The 25,430-nt window shown below is 51.7% G+C and overlaps 10 protein-coding genes across 10 annotated transcripts; 6 read left to right on the top strand and 4 right to left on the bottom strand.

The window, feature by feature from the left end:
- Positions 1-813: 813 nt before the first annotated feature.
- On the bottom strand, positions 814-1,692 carry N7496_007339 (endonuclease/exonuclease/phosphatase family protein; the record flags this gene model as incomplete). The annotated part of the gene is made up of 1 exon (XM_056700268.1): positions 814-1,692. The coding sequence occupies one exon, from the start codon at positions 1,690-1,692 to the stop codon at positions 814-816; it is 879 nt and encodes a 292-aa protein (XP_056555681.1).
- Positions 1,693-2,184: 492 nt separating this feature from the next.
- N7496_007338 (curved DNA-binding protein (42 kDa protein)) lies at positions 2,185-3,792 on the top strand (the record flags this gene model as incomplete). Its single annotated transcript, XM_056700267.1, has 5 exons — positions 2,185-2,236; positions 2,414-2,497; positions 2,560-2,664; positions 2,728-3,540; positions 3,611-3,792. The coding sequence occupies exons 1-5, from the start codon at positions 2,206-2,208 to the stop codon at positions 3,790-3,792; spliced, it is 1,215 nt and encodes a 404-aa protein (XP_056555680.1). The 5' UTR covers positions 2,185-2,205.
- Positions 3,793-5,241: 1,449 nt separating this feature from the next.
- Positions 5,242-8,601, top strand: N7496_007337 (putative PHD finger domain protein; the record flags this gene model as incomplete). Its single annotated transcript, XM_056700266.1, has 2 exons — positions 5,242-7,187; positions 7,248-8,601. The coding sequence occupies 2 exons, from the start codon at positions 5,242-5,244 to the stop codon at positions 8,599-8,601; spliced, it is 3,300 nt and encodes a 1,099-aa protein (XP_056555679.1).
- Positions 8,602-9,231: 630 nt separating this feature from the next.
- On the bottom strand, positions 9,232-10,832 carry N7496_007336 (uncharacterized protein; the record flags this gene model as incomplete). The annotated part of the gene is made up of 7 exons (XM_056700265.1): positions 9,232-9,359; positions 9,415-9,946; positions 9,999-10,193; positions 10,257-10,437; positions 10,495-10,565; positions 10,618-10,684; positions 10,747-10,832. 7 exons carry the CDS (start codon positions 10,830-10,832, stop codon positions 9,232-9,234), a joined length of 1,260 nt encoding a protein of 419 aa, XP_056555678.1.
- Positions 10,833-10,965: 133 nt separating this feature from the next.
- Positions 10,966-11,205, bottom strand: N7496_007335 (uncharacterized protein; the record flags this gene model as incomplete). The annotated part of the gene is made up of 1 exon (XM_056700264.1): positions 10,966-11,205. One exon carries the CDS (start codon positions 11,203-11,205, stop codon positions 10,966-10,968), a length of 240 nt encoding a protein of 79 aa, XP_056555677.1.
- Positions 11,206-11,387: 182 nt separating this feature from the next.
- N7496_007334 (dolichyl-P-Glc:Glc1Man(9)GlcNAc(2)-PP-dolichol alpha-1,3-glucosyltransferase ALG8) lies at positions 11,388-13,129 on the top strand (the record flags this gene model as incomplete). The annotated part of the gene is made up of 5 exons (XM_056700263.1): positions 11,388-11,464; positions 11,534-11,612; positions 11,664-11,857; positions 11,926-12,407; positions 12,465-13,129. The coding sequence occupies 5 exons, from the start codon at positions 11,388-11,390 to the stop codon at positions 13,127-13,129; spliced, it is 1,497 nt and encodes a 498-aa protein (XP_056555676.1).
- Positions 13,130-15,529: 2,400 nt separating this feature from the next.
- On the top strand, positions 15,530-18,927 carry N7496_007333 (uncharacterized protein; the record flags this gene model as incomplete). The annotated part of the gene is made up of 7 exons (XM_056700262.1): positions 15,530-15,532; positions 15,631-15,696; positions 15,756-15,899; positions 15,954-16,056; positions 16,124-16,140; positions 16,210-17,786; positions 17,847-18,927. The coding sequence occupies 7 exons, from the start codon at positions 15,530-15,532 to the stop codon at positions 18,925-18,927; spliced, it is 2,991 nt and encodes a 996-aa protein (XP_056555675.1).
- A 407-nt stretch (positions 18,928-19,334) lies between these two features.
- N7496_007332 (coenzyme A transporter) lies at positions 19,335-20,998 on the top strand (the record flags this gene model as incomplete). The annotated part of the gene is made up of 2 exons (XM_056700261.1): positions 19,335-19,955; positions 20,027-20,998. The coding sequence occupies 2 exons, from the start codon at positions 19,335-19,337 to the stop codon at positions 20,996-20,998; spliced, it is 1,593 nt and encodes a 530-aa protein (XP_056555674.1).
- Positions 20,999-21,488: 490 nt separating this feature from the next.
- N7496_007331 (RNA-binding ATPase activator ESF2) lies at positions 21,489-22,770 on the top strand (the record flags this gene model as incomplete). The annotated part of the gene is made up of 4 exons (XM_056700260.1): positions 21,489-21,940; positions 21,999-22,247; positions 22,317-22,338; positions 22,459-22,770. 4 exons carry the CDS (start codon positions 21,489-21,491, stop codon positions 22,768-22,770), a joined length of 1,035 nt encoding a protein of 344 aa, XP_056555673.1.
- Positions 22,771-23,298: 528 nt separating this feature from the next.
- On the bottom strand, positions 23,299-25,217 carry N7496_007330 (ribosome-binding protein NMD3; the record flags this gene model as incomplete). Its single annotated transcript, XM_056700259.1, has 7 exons — positions 23,299-24,120; positions 24,179-24,274; positions 24,334-24,677; positions 24,747-24,862; positions 24,918-24,975; positions 25,033-25,097; positions 25,150-25,217. The coding sequence occupies 7 exons, from the start codon at positions 25,215-25,217 to the stop codon at positions 23,299-23,301; spliced, it is 1,569 nt and encodes a 522-aa protein (XP_056555672.1).
- Positions 25,218-25,430: the final 213 nt, after the last annotated feature.

Here is a 25,430-nt window from a genome sequence, read left to right as displayed (position 1 = left end):
GCATTTGCGTCAGTTAAATTATTCCAAAGGGTTCGCTCAGTTGTTCCATGTCCATCATGAGCGACCACGCAGCCACGCTCGTCATGTGTGATGCCGATCGATGGACGTGTCGCGACAGGCGCAGGTCCGCGGACCAACCACCGGGATGACGAGCATGAACTGCGCGTAATTGATGGGATATCGGAGGGATGGAATTGATATGAGGCGACCACGGTTGGAAATCAATCAATGGGTAGGGAATCAGCATACCGCAGCGGAAGGGGGTCTGTGGAGGCCGGTTGCGCTCTCTGCCACGCCAGCGACCTAGCAGGGTCCAACGAAGACTAAGCGGACTGGAGAGAAATGATCGGAGAACCGACAACTTCAAGCTCAAAGAGAAGACTAGGTGGTTTCTCCTGTGGGGATCGGTTGGCGCTGATACGCTTGAGGTTGGCGGTTCCTTGGGGCGCGCGGGTGGTGAGAGAAGTTCAAAGGAGAGAAGGAGGAGTTACGAGATGTCCGCTCCCGGGCAAAGGCAAAAGCCTCGGTGACCCTCTATCACGGCCACAACAGACAGAAATTACGGGTTGAAGATATTAGGTATACTAGATGAAGTTTTACAATTATCATAAACTTTCTAGCCTGCTGTTTTATGCTGGTTAGGTCGCTGCGCCAGCTTTGGCTCAAGCCTGGCATGTGGGGTCATGTGATCACGGTCCGAGAAGGCTGGTTGTGGGTGCCTTGTTTATAAGGCCGGAGATCGGATCTTGGCCTGGTGGTTGCAAAAGATCCATGAAAGCATCTGGGAGAGAAATACATTAATCATTCCAACTACTAGCCTACAAGTCTAAGATCAGCAATAACCGCACAATGGTCTGAATTGAATACCCCATCATCGAACCTGTTGGCCATCACAGAGTAACCGTCCACCTTCCAGGTCTGGTTGCCTTTGGAACCGAGGAGGACATAGTCAATCCGCGAGGGTGGCTCTTTTTCATACCCAAAGCCCGTGAAGGTATTATGATTCCCATATCGCCGTGAAGCATCAACCAGTTTGAAGGTATCGTGCATATCACCAGATCCGGTGAAGTCCGAGTAAGCTTCTTGGTCTTCCTGACTGTTCAAATCACCCGCTAGGAAGGTGCCTCCAATCAAGGTCCCAAACTTGCCCTTTCGATACTCCTGGATCTTCGCTCGAATTATTCGTGCAGCTTCCAAGCGGGATCGAGATCCCTGGTCATCTAGATGCGTACTCATAGCGAGGACCGTATTGCCGCTTGCAAGGTGAGTGAAAACGCCGATGGTGACAATGCGAATGGAGGCCGCATCCCAGCTCTTGGATGGCTTGGAGGGAGTCTTCGATAGCCACACTGTCTCCCAATCTAGGAGTTCCCAAACTGATGGTCGATAGAAGATGGGTGAATATTCGCCAGCCTGATGTCCGTCGTCTCGACCGACTCCAATGTATGCCCACTCTGGAGACGGAGATTTCGCCTTGGGGTTTAGTCCCGCCAGGATATCTTCCAACTGTCTATGAAGAACCTCCTGAAGACAGATAAACGCATCACTGACATGACGCGTGTGATACTCGAGCTCGTTCAGTAATAGCTGCTTGCGCTGGTCCCAGGGAACTTCCCCCTTGAAGGGAGAGCTAGTAGCATATCGGATGTTATGGGTCAACACACGGAGTGGAAGCTCTGGAGTGGATCTCATCCTAAGCCGTCGTTACTCGCGATGGTGGAAATGAAAGCCACACTAAGATTCTGCAAGCGAAGCCTTGATTGAATGTACGGTAAAAAGAGAGGGGAAAAAGACATTGGGACCAAAAGAGGAGAAGGAGGGGGTGATTGGAGAGACAAACGGAGGATCCCTGCATGCATAGAGCTCACGAGACCTCGAAAAATGAACAGTGTACGAGTCCACGGCCTCGAATAAACTCCTCAGTATACGGTTTCTGCGGGGGTTCAATGCAACAATGCGATCTACTGGAGGCCGGGGGCTGAGCCATGACGTCTTTGCCGGCCGTAACCCTAGACGTGCACAGCCTGAATCGTCAGGCGGGAATTTACCCCCACCACGACCACCGCAAAACGCCCTCTCGTTCGCTGCACACGACTTACTCTTGATCTCCATTTCTCCTCAGCTCTCCGCGGATTTAGCATTTGCTGCCCCGAATCTACTTGCATTACTTTCCTTGCTCCTTCCGTGAGCTCGATCTATTTCACAATGGCGGATACTACCCAAGCGCCCGAGGTTGGTATGTGAAAACATGCTCGAGGTTGCTTTCCGCGAAAGCTCTGACGTTTTGTGGGCGTCGGTTGCCGGTCATTCGTTCAGAGCTTCGTCGAGGCATAGCCCATAACGAAACTACTATCTTTGACAAGATAGCATTCATTGCACTCAGAAGACTAATCGCGCCTTCTGTTTTATTTAGACTACACCCTCAACAACCCTGACACCTTGACCAAGTACAAGACCGCTGCTCAGATTTCGCACAAAGTGCTTGAGGCCGTCACTGGTATGTGCTCCTTGCACTGTTCCTCCCAATTTGATTCATTTGATCTAATGTGAGGTATATAGCTCTGTGTCTTGAGGGCGAGAAGATTGTCGAGATCTGCCAGAAGGGTGACCAGCTCCTCGACGAGGAGATCGCCAAGGTCTACAAGGGCAAGAAGATCGCCAAGGGTAAATTACACCGCCACGGAAAACCTATTCTTTAACTGCCTATGCTAATACAAACTCCTCAAGGTATCTCTCACCCCACTACCGTCTCTCCTAACTCCTATGTGACTCCCTACACCCCTCTGGTGTCCGATGCCGCTGAGGCCGAGACTACCCTGAAGGCCGGTGAGGTCGTCAAGATCCAGCTCGGTGCCCAGATCGATGGATTCGGTACCATTGTCTGCGACATGCTTGTCGTTCCCAAGAAGGACTCCGCCAAGGAGGTTGTCACTGGCCGCGAGGCTGACCTTATCCTCGCTACCCACTACGCCAACGAGCTCCTCCTGCGCCTGATGGTTCCCCAGGGTCTGCTCGCCCAGGGTACCGACGAGGAGAAGGCCAAGGCCACCGCTCAGCGCCCCCCTACCCAGGCTCAGATCTCTTCCCTGCTGGAGAAGGTTGCCAAGGCCTACGAGTGCAAGATTGTCGAGAACACCACCAGCTGGCTGTTTGATCGCAACGAGATTGAGGGCACCAAGAAGATCATCCTGTCCCCCGGTGACGGTGTCCGTGGCGATGGTGTCCCCGAGGTTGGTGAGGTTTGGGGTGTTGAGGTCGGCCTCAGCTTGGGTTCCGGCAAGGTCAAGAACCTCGACCACCGTGCTACCCTGCACCGCCGTACCACCACCACCTACATCCTGAAGCGCCCCAGCTCTCGCCAAACTCTTTCCGAGGTCGTCAAGAAGTTCGGTACTTTCCCCTTCAGCTTGCGCCAGCTTGAGGACGAGAAGGCCGCCAAGGTCGGTGTTGTCGAGTGTGTCCGTAACGGTGTCCTGCGCCAGTACGAGCCCGCTGGTGACGCCGAGGGTGCCGCTGTCTCGCGTCTCCTCTCTACCATTGGTAAGTATCCAGCTCGTCTACTCTCATAATTCGTCTGATAGAAGTGACATTCGCTAATGTTTGCACGCAGCCATCACCAAGAACGGTATCACCAAGCTTGCCGCTCCCAACGTTGACCTGGAGCAGTACAAGTCCGACAAGAAGATCGAGGACGAGGAGATCCTCAAGATCCTTGAGCAGCCCCTTGCCCGCTCCACTGGCAACAAGAAGAACAAGAACAAGAAGAAGAAGACCACCGGTGGCGAGGAGTAAATGCACCCCCACACGATTACCGTTGTCGGGAGTCAGTGTGGTCTACATCCATTCTCAATGTTGACCACTGCTCCACGTTTGAGTATGCAAGATCTCTCAAAAGCTAAAAAAGATATCCAATGACGAATCATCCCATTGTGGGCTATATGAATTTCCTGCCATCTAAAGAAAAATTTCACACAGTATAAACCAGGTGGTGTCTACATGTGGTGGAGAACAGTACCGGCGATGCCTGCTGATGACCTCGATATGAGGTGAATGATATACAAGTCAAGCAGTCTGGAACGTATATGGCATGTTGTCATTTCTTACCAGACAGGTATGAATCTTATAGGATGTTGGTACTCGCAGGACAAACTAGACCGAATCAGCACATCCTATACTCATCCATATGTGTTTTCCTTCGACAACTGCATCGTAATATACTCCCCCGACTACTCTTCAAAATGCGCTTATTCACTATGACTGAAACGATAAGTCAACAGACAGTTCTAAGAGGTATCCACCAGGGTCTTGAACCGTTAGAAAGATTTTTCCCGAAAGAGGAAATGGGCATTTTCTGCGGTTGTAAGGGTCAGACTTCTGAACAGAGACAAACCTAATTGAATGACGACAAGAAGGTTGTGCAAGTAACGAGATCCATTTACAGGCCGAATGAAGGCGTTGTCGATGCTTCTCCAATGCCTGTGGGGGATCCAAATGTAGATGATGCTGTACAATATAAGCTATAGCGATTACCTATGGATTCATAATTCTCTCTAGCATGCATTTCCGTACTCGCCCAGAGCATCGAAGCAAGTCATACCAGCGACAGTTAGCTATTCACCTTAGCTCAAGACGGTCTCTTGAATCTCTCCCCGGTGTTTGGTCACTACAAGCAGTTACGCCCAAAGACTCTGAATAGACTGTCCACGTTGAGACTGCCCGCTGATTCCTTTGCTCTCTCTCTCTCTCTTTTCTCTTCTTCAACCTCATCGCTCTTCGTCATATTTCGGATTGCCTTGACACAAACAACAACCTCATGCTCGCATTCAGCACATGCTGAATAGCTCGCTCTTGTCAACGTCGAAGATCCTCAAGACCTTTCAGGAAGGTAAGTGTCCATGCAGACGCCTCGATCAAGACGAGTGAGCACATAATTGTTTCCCATTACTACTCCGTAGCTCAGAGGAATTTGATGGATCTCGATCTCACAGCTTCGTTCTGATGCTCGTCAGATTGCGATCAGAAGATACTAACAGCTTTCTGTGACACAGAACGCACCACGAAAAGTCCCAACAAGAAACTCATCGCGTGAGTGATCTATTGGCGTCTATTTCCTCTTATGAAATCACAATATTTGTCCCAATTTATTTCCAAAACGAAGCAAGATCGACGAAAATACGCAGTTAGGGCTGGTGTTGGGGAGCTTGGCGCTAATCCTCGGCAGAGGCGGTTCCGCCTACCGCGATGGGCATCTTCACTCGATCTCGCAGCCGCCAGGCTAAAGATCCTCAACCCGCGGAGCCCGCGACACCGAAGCGCAACAAGCTTCAGAAAAAGAGCCCGCGTCAGACACGCGCCGAATCGACCGCGGAAGGCGATGCGCCCGTAATCGAGACCGACGCGCAGCCACTCGAGCAGACTGAATGGGTAGAACCACCTTGTTCACGCGCGCGCCCAACCTGGGCAAACCCCGACTCCTACTTCACGCCGCAAGAGAACGCCTTGCTCAATACCATGCGGCCGATAGGACAGTACCCGACGGCGGGCGACTATAAGAGTGTCGGTCTCACGCCTCCGACCAAGAGCACTATCAAACGCGCGTTCAAGTTGACGGTGCGCGCGACGGGCGAGGTCAGCGATGCGATCATCACGGGGTCTCCGACGCCTATCACGCCCGTGGCAGAGGATGGAGCTGTTTCGGACGACGCGCAGATGAAGGCAGACGAGGGTGCCTTGAGCGGGGTTGAGACGTTGATGGCCCTCAAGGGCTCGGTGGAGGCAGCCGTGGGGAAAGATTCGGTGAAAGATGTGGAAGTGAGCGATATCCAGGACAGCAGCCTGGCGACCCCCATCTCCGAAGCAATCGGACTTCAGACCGCAAAGCCTTCTCTCTCCCCCGTCCAAACTCCTGTGGACACCCCAGTCTACGAAACCTCGACCGACCCTGCACTCACTACTCCAAAACCACATCTTCTTACTGCTCCTCAAACACATCTTCTCACTGCTCCTGACAAGACATCCTTGCTGCAACCAGAGTCACCTTTTACTACCCACGCTTTAGACGTCATGGACACCATGGCCTGTGAGATTGAAAAGCCCCTTGACCGCGATCTCATCGCTATCTTGAACTCTCTTCCAGCTCCCCAGTCGAACAAGTACGATGTTGCCCAGCTGAAGCAGGTCGTGGCAACTGCTATCTCTCATTCTCGTGAGGCCGGGAATGATGAGGCGGCAGTAAGCCTGCTTCACTACTGGTCTGGCATATCGGACGATAATTTCAAGCTGTCACTCATCTACAATATGGGTGTGAAAGTGACTGATCACAACCTGGAGCTGGCGCTGAAGACCATGCTGCATCATTCGATGGATGATGCCTCTGAGTGGCTCAAGGCATACATCGCGACGCGTCCTGCTGCCTTGGATCGTCAAGACTCAGGCAGCGACTCCAGCCTGTCTTCCGCCCAGTCTCTTGAGATGGAACCTACGGGACAAACATTTAAAGTCTCTGACATCTACCGTGACACTTCCGGCCCCCGCCTCGAAGATCTTTTCAACAGTGGCAAGTCCAACACAGCTCCACTCAAACGACCCAGAAAGCCGTGCCGAGTGAACGAGAACTCTTTCAAACGCCGCCGTGAGTGGGAAGCCGACCCCTCACTTGATCAGACCCTGCAAGCCAAACGTGCTCGCCTCCTCAAGGACACCGAACCTGAACCTGAGGAAACCATGCCCGAGGTCAGCTCACTTCGCCCGAGAAGAGGCCAACGCGCTGCCACCGAGCAGCCTTCCACCCAGGGTTCAACCCCTGACACCACTGAGGTGGAAGAAATCGCTCAATCAGTGGAGGTCGCCCCGGAGCCGGTTCCTACCCGCGTGCAACGGGGTGGCAGAGGACGTGGACGTGGTGGACGTGGTGGACGGGGCCGAGGAGGTCGGGACAAGGCAGCACAGGCCTCACCAAGCCAGCAGCCAGAGCCAAAGACCGTCTCTGAAGCCCCTGAGACTACCGATGCTGCTGCTGCTCGTCTTGCTGCTCTGCCTCCCCCTGCCCAGGTCCTTGGGAAACGCACTCGTGAGTGGTCACTGGACACCACCGTCTCTGCCGAGTCCACCATTTCCAATGAGTGTTACTCGGAACGAGAGAACGACTGGCATGGCGAGTTCAGCCGGCGAAAGATGCCGAACTCGATGTACGTGTTGCCTTTTAGATGATCGATTAAGAGCCCATTTTGCTAACTCTTTTTTTACAGTGAGCCGCCAGACAACAGTGACAACTGCTACGAGTGCGACCAGGTTGGCAATCTACTGTGTTGCGACACATGTGAGAACTCATTCCACTTTGAATGTCTTCGGCCTGCTGTAAATCCCAAGAACCCGCCGCAGGGCGAGTGGTACTGCCCGCGATGTGGAGTCCGCAACTCTCTCACCACCGCCATCGCGCATGGCCGCCACAAGAAGCGCAAGACGGAATACTCCCCACCAACTGAGCTGAAGGAGTACTTTGCCGGCGTCGGAGAGGGTGTGTACGTCAACGCCGACCGCAAGAGCGTGAAGAACCAGAGCTTCTACAAGACGGTTCCCCACATACCCCGTCTGACTAAGCCACCAAGGGCGAGACCCGCAACTCCTGCCTACGATGATCCCAACCTGCTGAAGATGTCCGACAATGGCCATGTGATTCTCTGCAACCACTGTGGCCGATGTTCCGATAACGAGCGCCCGATCATCCGCTGTGACTACTGCCCTTCCTACTTCCACCTAGACTGTCTTGACCCTCCCCTCGCAATTCCCCCTAACCCTCACTCTGGGTGGATGTGCCCCAAGCATGTCACGCCTGATGATATGATCGTGACCAAAGTGGTTGACGGTCAGGTGCAAGAGCGCCGTGTGCGCCGTGCCAAGAACACGGTCGCTTCAGTTGACGTGGATCCCATTCCCTATGATGATGTCAACGAGACTACCTTTGATGATGACTTCCGCGAGAAGCGTCGCCTCCTCCCTGGCGGGGATATGATCATGGACTTTATCTCCGCCGTTCGCAATGATCACGCTCGTCAGCAGAAGGAATTCTTCACTGGTCTTGCCAATACATGCATCAACCTTGCTAGGAACATGGTTGAAGAGCGTCTTGCGCAGAACAGCTCCATGTCTGCTGATGAGATCACCGCGCAAATCGCCCCGAGTATCAACGAGGCTATCGAAGACCTCCAAACGGGCAAGTCGACCAAAGATCAGTACGACGCTGCTCTTGCTCTTGTTGGATTTGCTAAGGGCGAATCCAGCGTTCCGGTCGGCGACAACAGTACCGTGACACCTCAACCCAACGAGCCCGGTCTTCGGTCTAATGAGGCTGACAAAGAAGTTACTGCTGCCGCCCCTATCCCAGCCAGCAAGGATGATAATACTGTCCCTCCCCCAGCGATCAAAGATGATAGTGCTGCCCCGAGTGAACCCGCTGTCTTGGAGCCTCGTCCCACCTCATCTCCTCCAACCCGAAGGACTCCCAGAAGCACCCGCAAGAGCAAACGCTCGCGCGCGGTCTCCGAGGAGCCTGCCACCCGCAATGAGCGCGCTTCAAAGTGCCAGCACACCGACTCCGCCTAATCTCCTTGAGAAACAAAGCAAGGAGCATCATGAATGACTCCTCCGCCTAACCTGTTCTCAACATAATTCCCCCTGCTCTTCTTGTTTCTCTGTTTCATTTTCAGCGCACCCGGCATCAGCGCAGGACAAAAATCATGTCTATTGCTGATGGCAATACATAGCGGCGTACGGACTCATGCTTCTCTTCAAGGCCCCCGGATTTTGATGTTTCTGCTTTTCGTTTTCGTTCTTGTTTTCTTGTTTTCTTTTTTCTTTCCCTGGTTTCTGTTTTCGCAAGATTGATATGAGCATAGGGTGGCGCATACAGACTCAAAGTCTCTCAGTGTAACATTAGCATGGGCCCAATGGATACTTTCCACTTTCATCATCTTGGATCGTGTAATATCATAGTAGAAGTGTAACACAGAAATACATTTGCAGAAAGCAAATTTACAGTCATTGTTTTCAATATAAATTCGTACTCTACATGACAAATCCGAAATGACATACAGACCCAGCACCTTGGTGGGAAAAAAGAAGACATCAGAGCTAATAATCAACGACACGCAAGAATAGTATAGTATCATCTCGCTTGAGATAACGCCCCAAACACATGGATATGCCAAGAGACTCGGCAATCGGAGGAATGCCCTAGAGGAATTTCTTGGGCATGTTTGCACGACGGCGCTTGTAGATGATGTATGAGGTGGCGAGGAGGACCTGGAAGGCGATGACCAGGAAGATGAAGAAACCCATACGGGGAGAAGAGGCAGTGATGGCTGGGGAAGAGGTTAGCTACTTGAGCGATTTGAGGTCGTGGGTGTATTAACTTACCACTCAGGAAGTGGCTTTGAAGATTCTCGGTGAGACTGAGGTGGGATGAGCGCAGGGTATCCTGGAGTTGGTTGAAGCGGCTGCTGTAGTCCTTACCCTCCAGGTCGCGCTGGATATTCTGGAGGAGAGACTCGATGCGCTGGAGCCGGGCATCAAGGGCAGCGACCTGCTCCTTGGAAGCCAGCTTCTGCATGATCTCAATGTGGCGGGCATCGTTCTTACCAGTCTGGGCCTTAAGGTCCTGGATCATGGTATTGGTAGCCTTGTTCTGGAGCTGGATGCGGCCCTGAAGGTCGACGAATTGAGCACCAATGCCCGCATCAATGACCGGGTTGCCGGTATCGCGGATAACCGGAGGCTGGTTCTGATTAGAGATGGGCTGTTGCTGCTGCTGGGTGCTGCCCTGCTGGGAAGGAACGGTCTGTCCCTGTCCAGAAGCAGATGACAGGAGGAACTTGAAGACCTCGAAGGAATCCGGGTTCTCGGGGGTGGCAGCCGTGAAGCCGAAAGTATTTCCGGCAGGCAAGTTGACCTTCTCAAAGTTAACTACTATGCATGTAGAGACACTGCTGGACATTTCATACCTTGTTGGTCGAGAAACAGGTCTTGTCATCGACAGTAACCTCGAAGATCGAGTTGGTGTGCTTGACCTTCACGACGGTGGGTCGGCCCAAGTTGCGGTAGGCATAGTCACAGTGACCGAAAGCAAGGCTGTCGACGCTGCGGTGACTCTTGTAGTCTGTCGTTCCGTCATTCAAGAATCCACGAATGCTTCCACCCTGTACGCTCAGTTAGCGCGTGTGCTCCATGCAAATATGTATCAGGTGGCACGAAAGACATACCCGGCCGCCGTGTGTATCAATGACAAGCGCGAAACCGTCAAATTGTCCCACAGTATAGATGCTGGAGGTGCCGACCCGAGCTTGTCCATCCTTCGTATACCATAATTGGAGGATACCACCTGCTCGATCGGGCCCGCTGGCACGGAATTGGAACTCGGCTGACCATTCTTGTTGAGAGATTCTGTGCAAAGATTAGCACATATTCAGCTGGAGGGGTCTTTGGATGTATGTAACGTACGCGGTCTGGGCCCACGCAGATCCTCGGGTGTTGCCAGGGTAGGGTGGTGTCAGGATGAGCTTGTCGGAGAGCTATTTTGGAGATTAGGCCGTTATCATACCATGAATTGGGTGAGTGACATACAAGAGATGGCTCATGGCCTTCTCCGCCAATGTTCCAGCCTGGGATTGAGTCTCGATTGGGCGAGATCCTACCGATCACAGTTAGATCTGATAAGGATAGCAGGACAAACAACCAAGTCCAGAAGCGTACGTTTTTCCATAACCAAAGCTAGCACTCTCAATCACCTGGGCAGTAGCTCCAATGGCGAGCAGAGCAATCGAAGTAAACGTCCTCATTGTGGCGGGGGTGGGGAGAGAGCGAAGTAGTAGGGTTGGTCGGTATGATAACGGGCCAAATAAAGAATCTTTGAGCGTGACTCGCCAAAAGACACTTTCACGCCGATCTCGATTCCACAGTCCCAAGCGTCAATTATTCGGTATCGGAGCACTTCGAGCGGTTGGAAGCTTTGCCGCGGTCACAATGGCACGATTTATCGGACTCGCACAGGCTAGCGACAACGCGAGTAGTAATCCACCCAACCACAACGGCAATCACGCAAAGTCGGACCTCCTTAGCAATAGCAGCTGCCGAGGGAGAGACGTCGATGAAGTGTTGCAACTGGATACTGTTGAGAATAGTGTGGCGAACGCCGACGTCTGAGAAGTCCATGCGGAGGGATTGCTGTTGATACGCTGGCCTTAAGCGCCCTAGCGTGGTTCAGGGCGTTACTCCTGAATGGATCTCCGCATAGCGCCCCACGTGACTGCGGAGGAGCTTCACACGTCCGCACTCCGCCCACTTCCTCGAGATGCTGTCCTCGAATTGCCAACAGAAATAAGGGCGCGACAGCCATGGCTGAGCTTTATCCGTCACTGGCCCAGTGCGCCATTGTAGCTGCTGCCTTTAAGGTGCTGCTGTTTCCGGCATAGTGAGCTCCCCATCGGACACCCTGGCGCAATCGGCGGCGCGATAAATTGTGTTCTAATCGCGTTTCTAGCAAATCGACCGATTTCGAGGTGCATCGCAACTGGCTGGCCATTACACATTCTCTCCCGGTCAAGGAATGGTACTACGAGGTTCGCATATATTGGGAACGTCTGCGATCCATAGACCCTAATCTCGTATAGAAAACATCCGAATGGACCCTCGATTACCCCCCGTTCTTTGCGGCCTTTGAATGGCTGATGTCGCAGGCTGCCGCGCTTGTGGATCCTGCCATGGTTATTGTGAAAAACTTGGGATATGATTCCTGGCAGACCGTCTACTTCCAAAGGACGACCGTGATCCTGACGGAGCTAGTCCTCGTCTATGCGCTGAGCAGGTATGAGACGACCCCTCTCGCGCGTTATCAGCCTTAGGCCCATGCTGATCCTCTACGCTTTTTTTCAGATTCATCAAATCTTCTCCTCTCGCAAATAAACAGGCGGCACATATTGCCAGCCTCTCGATCCTCCTTTCCCCGGGCCTCTTGATCATCGACCACATCCACTTCCAGTACAATGGATTCATGTATGGCATCTTGATTCTGTCGCTTGTTCTGGCTCGCAAGCAACTCCTTGCCAGTGGCTTCTTATTTGCTGCCCTGCTTTGCTTCAAGCATATCTACCTCTACCTTTCGCTGGCCTACTTCGTCTACCTCCTCCGCGCCTACTGCTTGGACCCTAAGAACGTTCTACGCCCACGATTCTTGAACATCATCAAGCTTGGCATCTGCGTGGTGGGCGTCTTCGGCATTGCCTTTGGGCCGTTCGCCGATCAGATTCTCCAGTTGAAGGATAGGCTGTTCCCGTTCTCTCGAGGACTGTGCCATGCATACTGGGCACCTAATTTCTGGGCCATGTACTCATTTGCGGATCGCGCTTTGATTCCCCGTAAGTTTTGCATTGCTACGATTATTGCTGTATGACCATAGTTAACATTTTTTACAGTGGCTCCTCGTCTTGGTCTGCCGGTCAACCGCGAGGCCCTCCAAAGCGTTACACGAGGCCTTGTTGGAGATACCTCCTTCGCTATTCTTCCCGAGGTGACCAAGGAGCAGACATTCCTCCTGACCTTTATCTTCCAGCTGGTGCCTTTGGTGAAACTTTGGCTTCGTCCAGACTGGGACACTTTCATCGGAGCGATTACTCTCTGCGGCTACGCCTCATTCCTCTTCGGCTGGCACGTCCACGAGAAAGCCGTCCTCTTGATCATCATTCCTTTCAGCTTGATTGCTCTGAAGGACCGTCGCCACTTCTCTGCTTTCCGGCCACTCGCAGTTGCAGGACACGTCTCTCTTTTCCCGCTGCTGTTTACACCCGCCGAGTTCCCTCTGAAGACCGTCTATACTATCTTCTGGCTCATCCTATTCCTCTTCATTTTCGACCGCATCGCGCCAGTCCCAGAACGCCCACGGGTATTCCTCTTCGATCGCTTCTCTTCGCTGTACTTGACCTTATCGATTCCTCTTGTCCTGTATAGCTCGCTGCTTCATCACTTGATCTTCGGATCACAGCGGCTGCAATTCCTGCCATTGATGTTTATGAGTAGTTACTCTGCACTTGGGGTGGTAGGAAGCTGGGTTGGATTTATGGTAGTATACTTTACTACATGAGTGTATTTCTAGATAGAAATTATTCAAAAACAAATAGTAGACTCTTTCTTCATGATCTGGAATTATCTTCAGTCTCCTTTGTTCTACGCATTGTCCATTTCGGCAGGGGTGACGTATACTTCGGTCTGTTTGCACTGTTTGTCTGACCACGTGGGCCCAGACCCACCCGACCACGGAGTCTATTCTGCACCTCACCCAAAGAGGCTAGTCCCACCCCGTCCATGCAGCATGCCGTCTGCGAGATGCAGGCTGGATATGAATCGGGGGTTTGTAACATTATCTCCGTCAGGTTGAGGTAGTTTGATTTAGCGGGAAAAGGTGTAGGCTTTATGAGATCTACGTCCTTGGAGGAGCTTTCCGGGTATTTTTTGATGGAATGTGGCGGGTCCGATCGTGCGCAATATATATCCGTCCCATCCAGAAAAGCGGAGAATAGTTGGGATTTCTACAGAACGAAGAAAAACACACCAGTAACGTAGAGAAACATGGAAGTCCTTATCATATTCAGCCCATCAGCTACTCGATATTGCTGAACTATACTGGAAATTAAAATTTCAGGTTATATCGAATACGTCGAGTACATGGAAACTAAAGGTAGAAGATGGTAATAAGAACTAGAATGTCCCTTGAGGAGCTAGGACAAAGCCTATGGCTGGATTTTGCAGAACAGGAATAATACTATAGGCTATGCTTTTTTCCCCTAAAATATCTCTTAAAATACTTGCTCTTGACCCGAAAGGAATTATGAACTTGACAAGTGCAGAGCAGTGTTGGGTACCGAAACGTACAAATATGGGATATAGTTTACCAACTAGCTGTACTCTGAAAGTTGCACCTGTTTCTGCAGAGCTGCTAGCATCAAGTTGTCGATCTTGAAATACTCGAAAAGAGGAAGGAGCATGAAATAAAGTTCTGATGTCTAGTGCAAAACATCTGGCATTTGACGTAGAAAGAGGAGGTTGATGTGTTCTTGCTTCGAGTATTGATTCTTGGAAGAAGATGTAGAACTTTAGCAACAATATTGGTGATCCAGTAATCGAGGTGAGTAATCAATATTGACGGTTCATTGCCCACTCTGAAGTTAAAATACCCCCTAGGCGTTTGAAATCATCGACACACAATGCTGAATCGAGACAAGAGAGTTTATACCCATGGAATGTGGCCACTATCAGGCTGATCTGTCTATGAAGACATGATGTTTCTAGGAAGAAGTGGAAGACCATCCCAATGGAATGGTTTGGTGGTTAAGGTCTTCTTGCATTTAACCATGCAGGGCCGTAGCTTGCTATCAAACAAAGAGGTTGGCGTTGTAGCAGGATAGTGTGCAAAATATAGAGTCTGCAAGTTGAAAGCAGTCAAGACTTGAGAAATTAAATCCAGCTATAAAGAGGTCGGTACGATAGAGATAACAGAGGTATGGAATTCATGATAGTCAATGTATAGAAGACGGACCTCTTTACCGGAATAGGTAATTGTCAAGGAGGGGCAAATTAGAATTTGGTATGAAAGAAAAAGATAGGACCTGCTGAATCAAACAATTATAAAGATTAACCAACATGGTGGGGGACAAAGAATGTATTTTTGGGGGAATCTAGTAGCTCTTGTTTTGACTTTCTTCTAGTGGCTGATAGAAGGTAGGAGGGGCATAGTTGATAATCAGGAAGAAAAGGATGATTTTCTCATTTAATTAGGATGTAAAACTTCTATTAAAATATGCAGTGGCTAGCGAGTCCAATGAGTATAAATAAGGGGGATGTTGGGATGCAATAAGTGAAGTGGATGCTCACGGCGGGCGACAGGCCCCGGACAGGACGAACAGGAGGAAAAGGGAGGGTCCGCAGAGGGCCGCCGAGGAAGGCGGTTTTCTGCCTTTGGCTCCCGCTGCTCCTCCTCTCCGCCAATCAGCGTCCTTTGTCTGGGGCGCGGTTGATCGACCGCTCCTCCTTCTGTGCTGCTTCTTCTGCTTTTGCTTTCTTTCCCCTTCAATCCTCCTCGTCTTGCGCGTTTTCTCCACCTCCGTCCACAAACCCATCCGTTTCGTCCATAGGCAATTTGTCTGGGACTTTGTGCCATCTGCGACGCGTTTCTATCGGTATGTCCGCCATTTACTAGTTCATTCGTCCATATCTCGCTTTCTCCGCGCTCCGGGCTCTGTCGCTTCGACCGCAACCTCCGCGAAGTGCCGTCTCAGGATTCCCGGCGGTCCACATCGGGGATCTAGCTGGAGCTGACTTGCTTGCACACATCATCTATACATGACGCGATTTTGCCATACATACTTTTTATCTGTTCCGATACAGTCACTGACGAGTCGCGTGCTTTTCTAGTTGATTTATGTTCGAGGACACCCGCGTTAGTCTCCGGTAGACTGGCGCGTGTCCGCCCACCCTCCAAAGGATAATGGTACGCGATTTCGAATCTTCCTGGCTGAGACGGACTATGAGGTCACCGGCGGTGGAACAACAATGAAAATCAAGAGGCGCAAGCTCACTGTCGCCTAGGTCCTTTACAAACGCAAACCGGTCCAATACCTTCCGCGACCCGTGATCGAAGATGATAGCTCCGAGGTATGCTATCTGTTAGCTGTGATGCATGGAAGTATTGCTTGGGTTGACACTTTGGTTAGGTCTGGGTCATCCCGGAGACCAACGAGGTTTTTACGAGCTATGAGCCGTACCTCCAGCGCATGGACTTTTACAAGTCACGCCGATTCATTTGCGAGATCACGGGCCATTCAGGAATGACCTTTTTCGAGGCACTTCGGAGTGAAGTAGGTGGAACTGTACAAGTGGCTGCACGGACAAGTATTGATTATTTGGAACAGCTGGAAGAATCGCGCGAGGTCAACAACAGCTTCCCCGAAGCGCTGAAAGAGCCAATTTTGCGCCGCATTCAGTTCTCGACCACCTCGAGAGTTGACAATTTGGGTATGTTTCTTCATTAAGGCGATTCATCCATGGCCATTGTACTAACATTTGGATTTGACTTTCACAGTGGACGAAATCTATGAAGTGAGATGAATTCCTTTAACTGACTTTTTGCGCGCAACATTTGATTCAGCCATTAACGACGACTTGCAGGAATTTAAATCGGACTTTTACCCTGGAGAGCCAGTTCTCATTCTACTAGAAGACAACAGCAGACTTCACGGCACCATCAGAGACAAGGCCAACTTTGCCGAGCAGTTATATGCGGATGGCACCATCAAGACCCCGGCATATGCCAGGTACCTGGTCAAGATTTCTGACCGGCCAAATGAAGAGGCCCTGTTGGATCAGGACCACATCACTCGTGATAGGAAGTCATTCACAAAGTTGATGCTGCGTGGATTTATTAAGAACAACGTGACCCGAGAGTCGTGGACCGGTGCTCCCTGGCTGGTGAAACCATCCGTCGCGGAGGAGTACAAGATTTCCACGGAGGTGCCTAAACATTTACAGTATGGCGCCAAGGTAGCCGAGAAGAAGGCAATGAAGAAGGCAGACCAGGAAGGATTTTTTGGATTCTTTTCTTCCCAGCAGCTGCCTGAACTGAAGCCTGCTGTGAAGGGCGCGAAAGCGAAGATGAGCGCACATGACCACGCCAAATCACGCGAAGCTCAGTATCTGGAATATCAACGATCCCTCAATGGAAACCCAACCTTCCTTTCACCAAACAATCCACTTCGCCCAAGCAAACCGCCGCTGGTCGGTGACAAGAAAATGCCCCACCCCTCAGTTATCATCAAAAATGAGTCTCGGCCACCATCACCACCTCCGATTAAGTACCCAATGGAGGATCTTGAGCTCGCTCCCAACAAGGACAAGACTCATCGCCCGACTTTGAAGTTCCTGATGGTGGGAGATACTGACGATGACGGTGCCGAGGACCTCCTGCCTGACGATGTGGAACCCGAATCAGTGGGACTCCTTCTCGAAACTTGGGATACGCTCAATGTCTACTGTGAGGTGTTCCAATTGGATTCGTTCACCTTTGACGACTTCGTTCAGGCCATGCGCTTCTCATCGGAGGAAATGGACTGCGAACTTTTCGTCGAAATCCACTGCGCCCTCCTCAAGAAGCTGGTCAATTCCGAGGGCAATGGTGGTGCTGCCCAGATTTCTCTTCCGGACTTCCCATCCGAAGAGTCTGATGACTCTGAGAATTCGGATGAGGATGAAGACAATGAAGAGAGCGACGAGGAGGACTCTGGCCCCGCGAGGAGAATGACTACCCGTGGTAGTCTGGCAAAGAAAGAGGCCGAAAGCTTGAAGGCGCAGCTCGAGGAGCCCGAAGAGGATGAGCGGATTCATCGTGCTGCCGAGATGTTCACCAACTACAGTTGGATTGATCGTCTGCGCCGACGAGACTTCCGCAATGGTGGATGGGAATTGGTCATGATCGGTCTCTTGCACCAGCTGTCTGTTCGACCTCGCCTCGAGGAGACCTGCAATGAAGTTCTCAAACACCTAGCGCCGCTTGACGAGCCCGCCACTCAGAAGACTGCGCGGGAGCAATACCGTACTTTGGATGTCAACTTGCGAGTCAAGGCTCTCCAGATCATCTGCTTGTTGAGCTTGGAGACGAAGGCCATCCGGAATTACATGGAGGAATGCAGTGTTCAGATGACAGAGTTCCGCAAGGTGAAAATCGAGCATCAAAAGGCTCGCAAGGCTGCGTAAGTTCAATCCATTCTATGACAATGCCGTCAAGCCACCAGAAACTAATCATTCTACAGACTACAAGATTTGCGACAATTGCACCAGGAGCGAAAGGCACTTCAGCCCGAGCCCGAAAAGACCACCGAAAAATCGCCGTCGCCCGTGCCGGAGCTTGACGGGCTGGATGACTCGAAGATGACCGGTCTGGATGGCGATTCCGAGGTTCCGGATACGGACGACGAAGACACTCCCCGACCACGCTCACTCCGAGGGGGTGCCGATCGTGCTGCTGAACGCAAGCGCAAGCAGGACGAGGAGCGGGAACGAAAGGAGCAGCTGGCCAAGCAGCCCAAAGGATCTAAGCAGTATCAGCGGGTACTGAAGAAGATTGAGGACCAAAAGGCCAAGATCACGAAGATCGAGGAGAAGATCGAATCGGTGGATAACGACCTCCGTGAGGCCGATTGTCCACGCACGAAATGCCTGGGTCTGGATCGTTTCTGCAATCGGTACTGGTGGTTTGAGCGCAACGCGATGCCTCCCTCAGGCATGCCGGACAGCTCCACTGCAGAAGCGGGCTATGCCAATGGTCGTCTTTGGGTTCAAGGTCCCGATGAGATGGAGCGCGCCGGCTTTATCGACCTGACCGACGAACAACGCAAACAGTACCAGAAGCATTTCCACACCACCCCCGCCGAGCGCAAGAAGCACGAAGAGGGCCCTACGCACGTATCGACTGCCCGCGAATGGGGCTACTACGATGACCCGGATTCAATCGAGCAACTGATCCAGTGGCTGGACGCTCGAGGCAACCGGGAGTGCAAGTTGGTCAAGGAACTTCATCTGCAGCGGCACACTATTGCCAAGTACATGAAGCACCGCCAGGAGTACCTCACTGTGAGCGCCGAACGAGCCGAGTCGGAGGAACTACCTACGAAGCGTGTCACTACTCGTAAGAAGACGTACATGGACGTCAACGAGCATCGTCTCCGCTGTCTGCGGTGGCACAACGGCACGTCTCTGGGCGAGAATGGCCATCTGCACGTCGATCCTGAGCGGCCCGCCAAGCGGCAGAAGCGGAACGCCGATGATACACGAGGCGGCCGAGGAACGCGGGGAAAGACGTTGACCCGACGGGGCTCACGGCGCGGGGCTTAAGCTTGATTGATCATGGCATCTTTCTGTGTTTCTTTTGGTTCGAGAGTTTTCTTCTACCTGCTCACGCGACCCACGAATTCATTTTTTAGTGTACTATTCTTAGGGACCGGTGATCCTGTATCTAGTTCTGAGCATCTCCTGGGAGTCGTTGGGGGGGGGGGGGTTGATGGTTACGGGGGTGGTGTTTTGCTTGTTTTTGTTACTGGTGGTTTGCAAATCAAGAGTCAGATAGAAGAATGGAGCACATAGATTGATCATTATTATCTAGTATCTCGTCAACAAATCATAAGCGCTGACAATTCGGCTTCTCGGGACTGGCAGTTTTTCACTTTTCGTGCCCGCCACTCGGGTATTTGGTAACGGTACCGTAATTCCACGGTTACTCGCGGGGAGCGGCTGGTATCGGCATGTCAAGCCTTACGCCGAACCCGCTATGGCAAACCGACGTCAGCGAGGTTCAACTGTCAATCAGTGAACTTCCTCTCTTGTTGCGTCTTGATCCTCACAATATCCCTTCTATCCAAGCCATTTCTACTGCGAAGGTTACAAACACACACCACATACATCCCGACCGTTCCCTGCATGGCCCGGAGAAGTGTCCCGACGATCCTCCGGTAACCCGAAACTTTTCTGCCAAAATATCGCCGAGTGATCACGAGGGGCGCAGAAACGACCGTAATTCCACCCCCAGACCCTCTTTCCCCAGTTGCGCCTCGGCCGCACAAGATCGCCTGTCATTACCCACCCCCTTCTCTCCCATGTCGACTGGGATTTCAGACCATGCGCAGCTTGATTCCGTCGTTCTCACGCCACGCCACCAGTTTCACGCAAGCCCGGAGTCCTCTCCGCAGTCTAACTCTCCGATGAGTGGGATCGCTCAGACGAGATCGCCCATTGCTGGCGGCGCCAGTATCCAGATCACACCGAATGCCGGAGCCGATACACAAAAAAGCGGCGCGGCCGTGAAGACACGCAGTGTTGATTATATCTTGCGAAGCGGTCTCGCTGGAGGATTAGCGGGATGTGCGGTAAGTGCATACAAAATTCAGAAGACGAGCTGAGGCAACATTTGTATACTGATTGCGCGCTCAAACTCCAGGCCAAAACCGTTGTGGCACCCCTTGACCGCGTCAAAATCCTCTTCCAAGCGTCAAACCCGCAATTTGCCAAATACACAGGCAGTTGGGCTGGCCTCGCTGCTGCCATCCGTGATATCAAGCGCTATGAAGGCGCCCGGGGCCTGTTCAAAGGCCATTCCGCTACACTTCTCCGTATCTTCCCCTACGCTGCCATCAAGTTCCTCGCCTACGAACAGATCCGTGCCGTCATAATCCCATCCCACGATAAAGAGACTGCGATCCGCCGCCTGGTATCGGGCAGTTTGGCAGGCATCACCTCGGTGTTTTGCACATACCCCCTCGAACTCGTACGAGTACGACTGGCATTCGAAACGAAACAGTCCTCCCGCTCGTCTTTGACCGATATCTGTCGGCAGATCTACAATGAGCGTGTTTCACCACCTGCGGCTACCGCAGGAGCCAAGACCGCCTCGGCCACTGTCGCTACGGCGGAGACAGTAGCATCGACTGTCAATCAGGCTGTGCCACGGTCTGGCATCGCCAACTTCTACCGCGGCTTTGGCCCAACCATTCTTGGCATGCTGCCATACGCTGGCGTGTCTTTCCTCACACACGACACCGTGGGCGACTGGCTTCGCAGTCCCTCCGTCGCACAATACACAACAATCCCGGCTTCAGAATCCAAACCGAAGAAAGGATCTCGTCAACCTCAGCTGACTGCCGCCGCCGAGCTCTTCTCTGGCGCAGTGGCCGGTGTTGTCTCACAAACCTCCTCATACCCACTGGAAGTGATTAGGCGGCGCATGCAGGTTGGTGGTGCAGTCGGTGACGGCCAGCGACTTGGAATCATCGAAACGGGCCGCAAAATCTGGCTTGAGCGAGGTTTCCGTGGCTTCTGGGTTGGCCTCACCATTGGATATATTAAGGTCGTACCCATGGCCGCAACCGCCTTCTTTGTCTATGAGCGGTTGAAGTGGTCCTTGGGGATCTAGATGGCCTTCCTTGAAATTTCGTTTTCTGGGTACTTGAATACCCCTGCATTTATATCGTCTTCTTTTCATGCTGCAGATACAAAGTGCGTTCTTGCGATAGAACATGTGGTCCTTGCCGTGGAGACAGTTGTGCAGCCATTGGCATCGTTCTTGTGATTCCCAATGTTGGCGTTGTGGATATTTGATTGGGCTTTTTTTTTCATCTTCTTTAGCATTAGATGAGCCTGGGATGGCTCGAGTGTAGATACACTACCCCGAACTGACACATATATCTCATTTTACTCAAATTTACCCACCCTATTTCTCGTAAGTCATCAGCCTTGTATTCTTCCTATTAATGTAGTTGTCGATCTCATCGTAAATTCGCGGAGTTCAAAGCGGAGCAGCGCACGGACCACATGATCCGCGGCGAAAAAAAAGTTGGAGACTTCAACTTTCTGGCACGCCGAGTCTCTTTCCCCCTCCCAGTTAATCACGACAACTTCGCACAATGACGACCAGGAAACACAACGAATTTCTAGACGCGCCCAGCAACGACGACGAGGCCAGTGTCCGTGGCTACGATTCCGAGGAGCATGTGGCGGAGTCGAAAGGCCGGGCCGTGAAGAAGCGCCGGACCGATACACAAGATTTCTTCGGTCTAGGGTCGGACGAGGACGTATCTGCAGATGAGGATGACGAGGAGTTTCGAGCAGATGTCAAAGGCAAGGTCCGCAAGCAATCAAAGACGAAGAAGCAAGACGCCTTAGAGGAGGAAGACGAAGAGGAAGACGATCATGAAGAGCACGAGGACGAGGACGAAGACGGAGGCGCATACCTCGAATCCACATCCGAAGACAAAAAAGACAACGCGAAAACCCTGTCTACGAAATCCCTCAAAAAGCCCAAGAAGGACAAGACTGGCGTTGTCTACCTCTCTTCACTGCCGCCATACCTCAAACCGTGAGTGGTTGCACAGCGCTGGACACGACATCGCACTCAATACTGACAATCATAATAGCTTTGCACTCAAGAATATCATGGAAAAACGTGGATTCGGTCCAATTAAAAAAGTCTTTTTCGCCCCGCTCGTTCCTACCAACTCCTCGAACCCGCGACGCAGTAACAAGCGCAAACTCTACTCGGAGGGCTGGATTGAATTCGAATCGAAGAAGACTGCCCGTTTGGCGGCGGAGTCTATGAATGCTCGGCCACTTGGTGGTCCTAAGGGGATGTATTATCGCGATGATGTTATCAACATGCGGTACCTGTGAGTTTTCCCTTAAATGGCCTGCTTTGAAAAGTGGCTGGACTTTGTACTAATTGATGTTTTTGCTAGATCTGGTTTCAAATGGGCTGATGTAGGCTTTCCTTCCCCCCCCCCGCTGATATGCAAATCCTACCTATGCTTGCACATTTTCTTGCATATTGCCTTCACCCATCTTTCCACTTCGAAATATTTGCTAACCTGCTACTTCTAGTTGATGGAAACTGTCCAGCGCGAGAGATCCGAGAGAGAAAGCAAACAGCGCATGGCAGATATCCGAGCAAGGAAGGAAGAAAAGGTCTTCCTGGCGGGTGTCGAAGCAGGCCGTCGTCTGGACGGTATCACCCAAAAGAACGAGGAGAAGAGGAAGCGCAAGGCCGAAGCCGAGGGTCAAACGGATGTCGAGCCGAAGATGCCCGCGCCCGTGCGGAGGCGGTTCGTACAGAACGATGTCGTTTCTGCTTCTGATAAGGATGAAAAGGCTATTGGGAATGAGGCTAAGAGGGTGCTTGGGAAGATTTTCTGATGTCTTCAAGGTTGCGTCGAGTGCTTTATTGTTCAGCGTATAGAGAACCGCTTTCATTCATGCATACTAGTGAATCCTCTTTTCATGAGGGTCGACTGCTTAAATCGGAACCCAGTCATCAAGCGTAGGTCATCGCTCATTTTTATCTCGAATCAATAATCGTCCCTGCCGGTAGCTTAGTGGTCTATATGGCCCGAAGAGCACAGGGATCGCCACCTCAAATGGTGATTGGCTGGAAGGGGACGAGATTGAACGGCGCCTGCACTCGCCTGGACGAGGGCTTTTTATGCTGGCTTGACGCTCATTGTGATTGAAGTTGCCATACTAGGCCTTTAATATCCATACTTTTTTCAACGATGACAATGTGCATACGTTTGCATGCTATCTATTTTTCGCAAAACTTTTGTTTCTGTACCATCCCTCCAAAAGAAGATATAAGAAAAAGAAAGCATGAGGCTATAAACAAATAACGCCAGCCATGATCATCAAGGATATCACTTGCATAAAAGCTCGTTCACATTCTCATTCTCATTCGTCGTTCATGGTCAGCTCATCGAAGTCATCAAGCAGCTCATCCATGTTGATCTTCGGCACCTCATCGTCACCACTATCGCTGTCCTCGTCCATCTCATGATCCTGGTCAGTCTTACGACGAGCCTTGTACAGATCCAGAGTTTGACGCAGCTCCTGGTCCTCCTCAACGTCGCGCAAGAACATTTCGAAGTCTTGCTCGAGACGATCCTGCTCCTGCTCCTGCTTGCGAGTCTGTTGGCCGGCGAGTGCCTCCTCCTCGTACTCGCGAGCCATGCGCCTGAGGCGCCAGGCACGGTTCTTGGGCTTCTTCTTGCGAGCGTAGTGCTTCTTAACGAGGACGACGTCTGGGATCGTCGATCCATACTGGCTGCTGGCTTCGATAGCTTCGAAGTTATCGTCGTTGAAGATGGTGCCGGTCAAGTGGTAGCCGAGCACGGAGTCACCAACATGCAGAATACCACCAAGGTGGGTTCGGGTGTAGTATGTGGTGTCGTTGCTGCCCAGATCCGATGCCCGTGCGACGGTGGCCTCGGAAAGCTGATAGCGGCCGGTGGAGTGGCCGAGTGGCTCGATATCCATAATGATGAACTCCTTCAGCTCTGTAACGTCGGCCAAGTTCTTGAATGGCGAGCGCCAGTAGGTGCCGCTGGTGACATCGGCAGTTTGAAGGGTGAGAGGGTCGAGGAGGTTGACGCTAGTTCCGACACGGTGGCAGAGAGTCAAGGGAGAGATATTGCCCAGCTGGCGAGCAAGCTTGATAGGCATGGCAACCAGATCATCCTTACAAATGGGGATCAGTTCAACGGAGTAGGAGAACTGGAAACGAGTTAGTTGATGTTTATGAAACGGTATTCTGGCATCTGGCATCACCGACCTTGTAAGATTTGGTAGAGGTGTGGATATCCATGGAAATCAGCTCCTGCGACTTCTTCATCTTGCAGGGAATTGTAGACTGCAGGAAGTCCACCATCTGTTTTCTGTTAGCATGCGTTGTCAAATACCAAAGATATGATGGCAGGAGTGACCCACCTTCTCGGCGTGATTTCGCTGCGCGAAGTAGAAATCCAAGCCATCCTTCGCTTCCTTAATGTTCACAGTATCCTTGTGGGCACCAGCCTTCAGAATCAACTGCTCCAGGTACAGGAACGTCCGCTTGTGTGGGACCTTCTGCCGAACTTGAACCGAGGCTCTCCAGGTGTTGTGTGTATAACTCTTCTTGCAGTCATCACACTGCTGAGACGCAACCACGTATTCCACCTCGAATGTCTGCTGAACGATAGTGCCCTGGAAGGCCTCCTGCTGGATCGTGATCTTCACCTTAATACGGCGAGAGTGGGGTTCCGTCCAAATGAAGCTCGCATCGATGATTCTGACTGTAGATGAGATGATGAAAATTAGAAATAGTTCACCAATATGAGTAGAGTACCCCGCATATCACTCACCTTTGTTGAGACCACGGAGACGACGTAGACACACAGCCAACAACTCCTTCGATTCGGGGTTTGCGACGACCCAGCTGTTCGGGGGCTGCAACCAACGCTCACAGTCTCGGCAGCAACTAGAGAAATGTCAATATCGGTACGCTGGATGACTTTGTAGACCGAAAGACCTACTGCAAGGTTCCCTCTCTTTGAATACCCTGAGACACGTCGACTGTGTTGCGAAGACATTCTATGATAGTAGGTCAGTATGATCAAAATCCAATGAAAAGGGGACTCGGGCTCCTACCAGAGCAAAGAGCGCCAGCTGAGGCCGTTCCGTCAATAGGAGCACCACAGTTACAGCACAGAATACTATAACAGATTAGTTTAAGCTTGCGCATCCAAGAGTCGCAAAGTAACTCACGTCGCCGTGATGACGGGCTGATCCTGCAGTCCCGTCATGGGGACGGGGGCATCCAGATCCATCGACATGGTGGAAATAGACAACCGACGAAATAATTTGGGAAAAGATTGGAATCTCGAAAAGATCGATTTGTAACTTTTGCCCCGCCTCGAAAGGAATCTTTTTTTGTTGATGACTCAGCCGTTTGCACCATTTGCACTCGGCGATAGCGGCCGCCCGGCGGATTCTCCGACAAGCAAAGCTGCGCTCGTGTGCTCATCAGCTCAACATCATCGCGCCGC

Source organism: Penicillium cataractarum (assembly GCF_028827025.1).
Source record: "Penicillium cataractarum strain IBT 29864 chromosome Unknown utg000005l, whole genome shotgun sequence".
NCBI classification, from domain to species: Eukaryota; Fungi; Ascomycota; class Eurotiomycetes; order Eurotiales; family Aspergillaceae; genus Penicillium; species Penicillium cataractarum.
The sequence above is the reverse complement of the archived record's forward strand: the minus strand, read 5'-3'. Positions and strand labels throughout refer to the sequence as shown.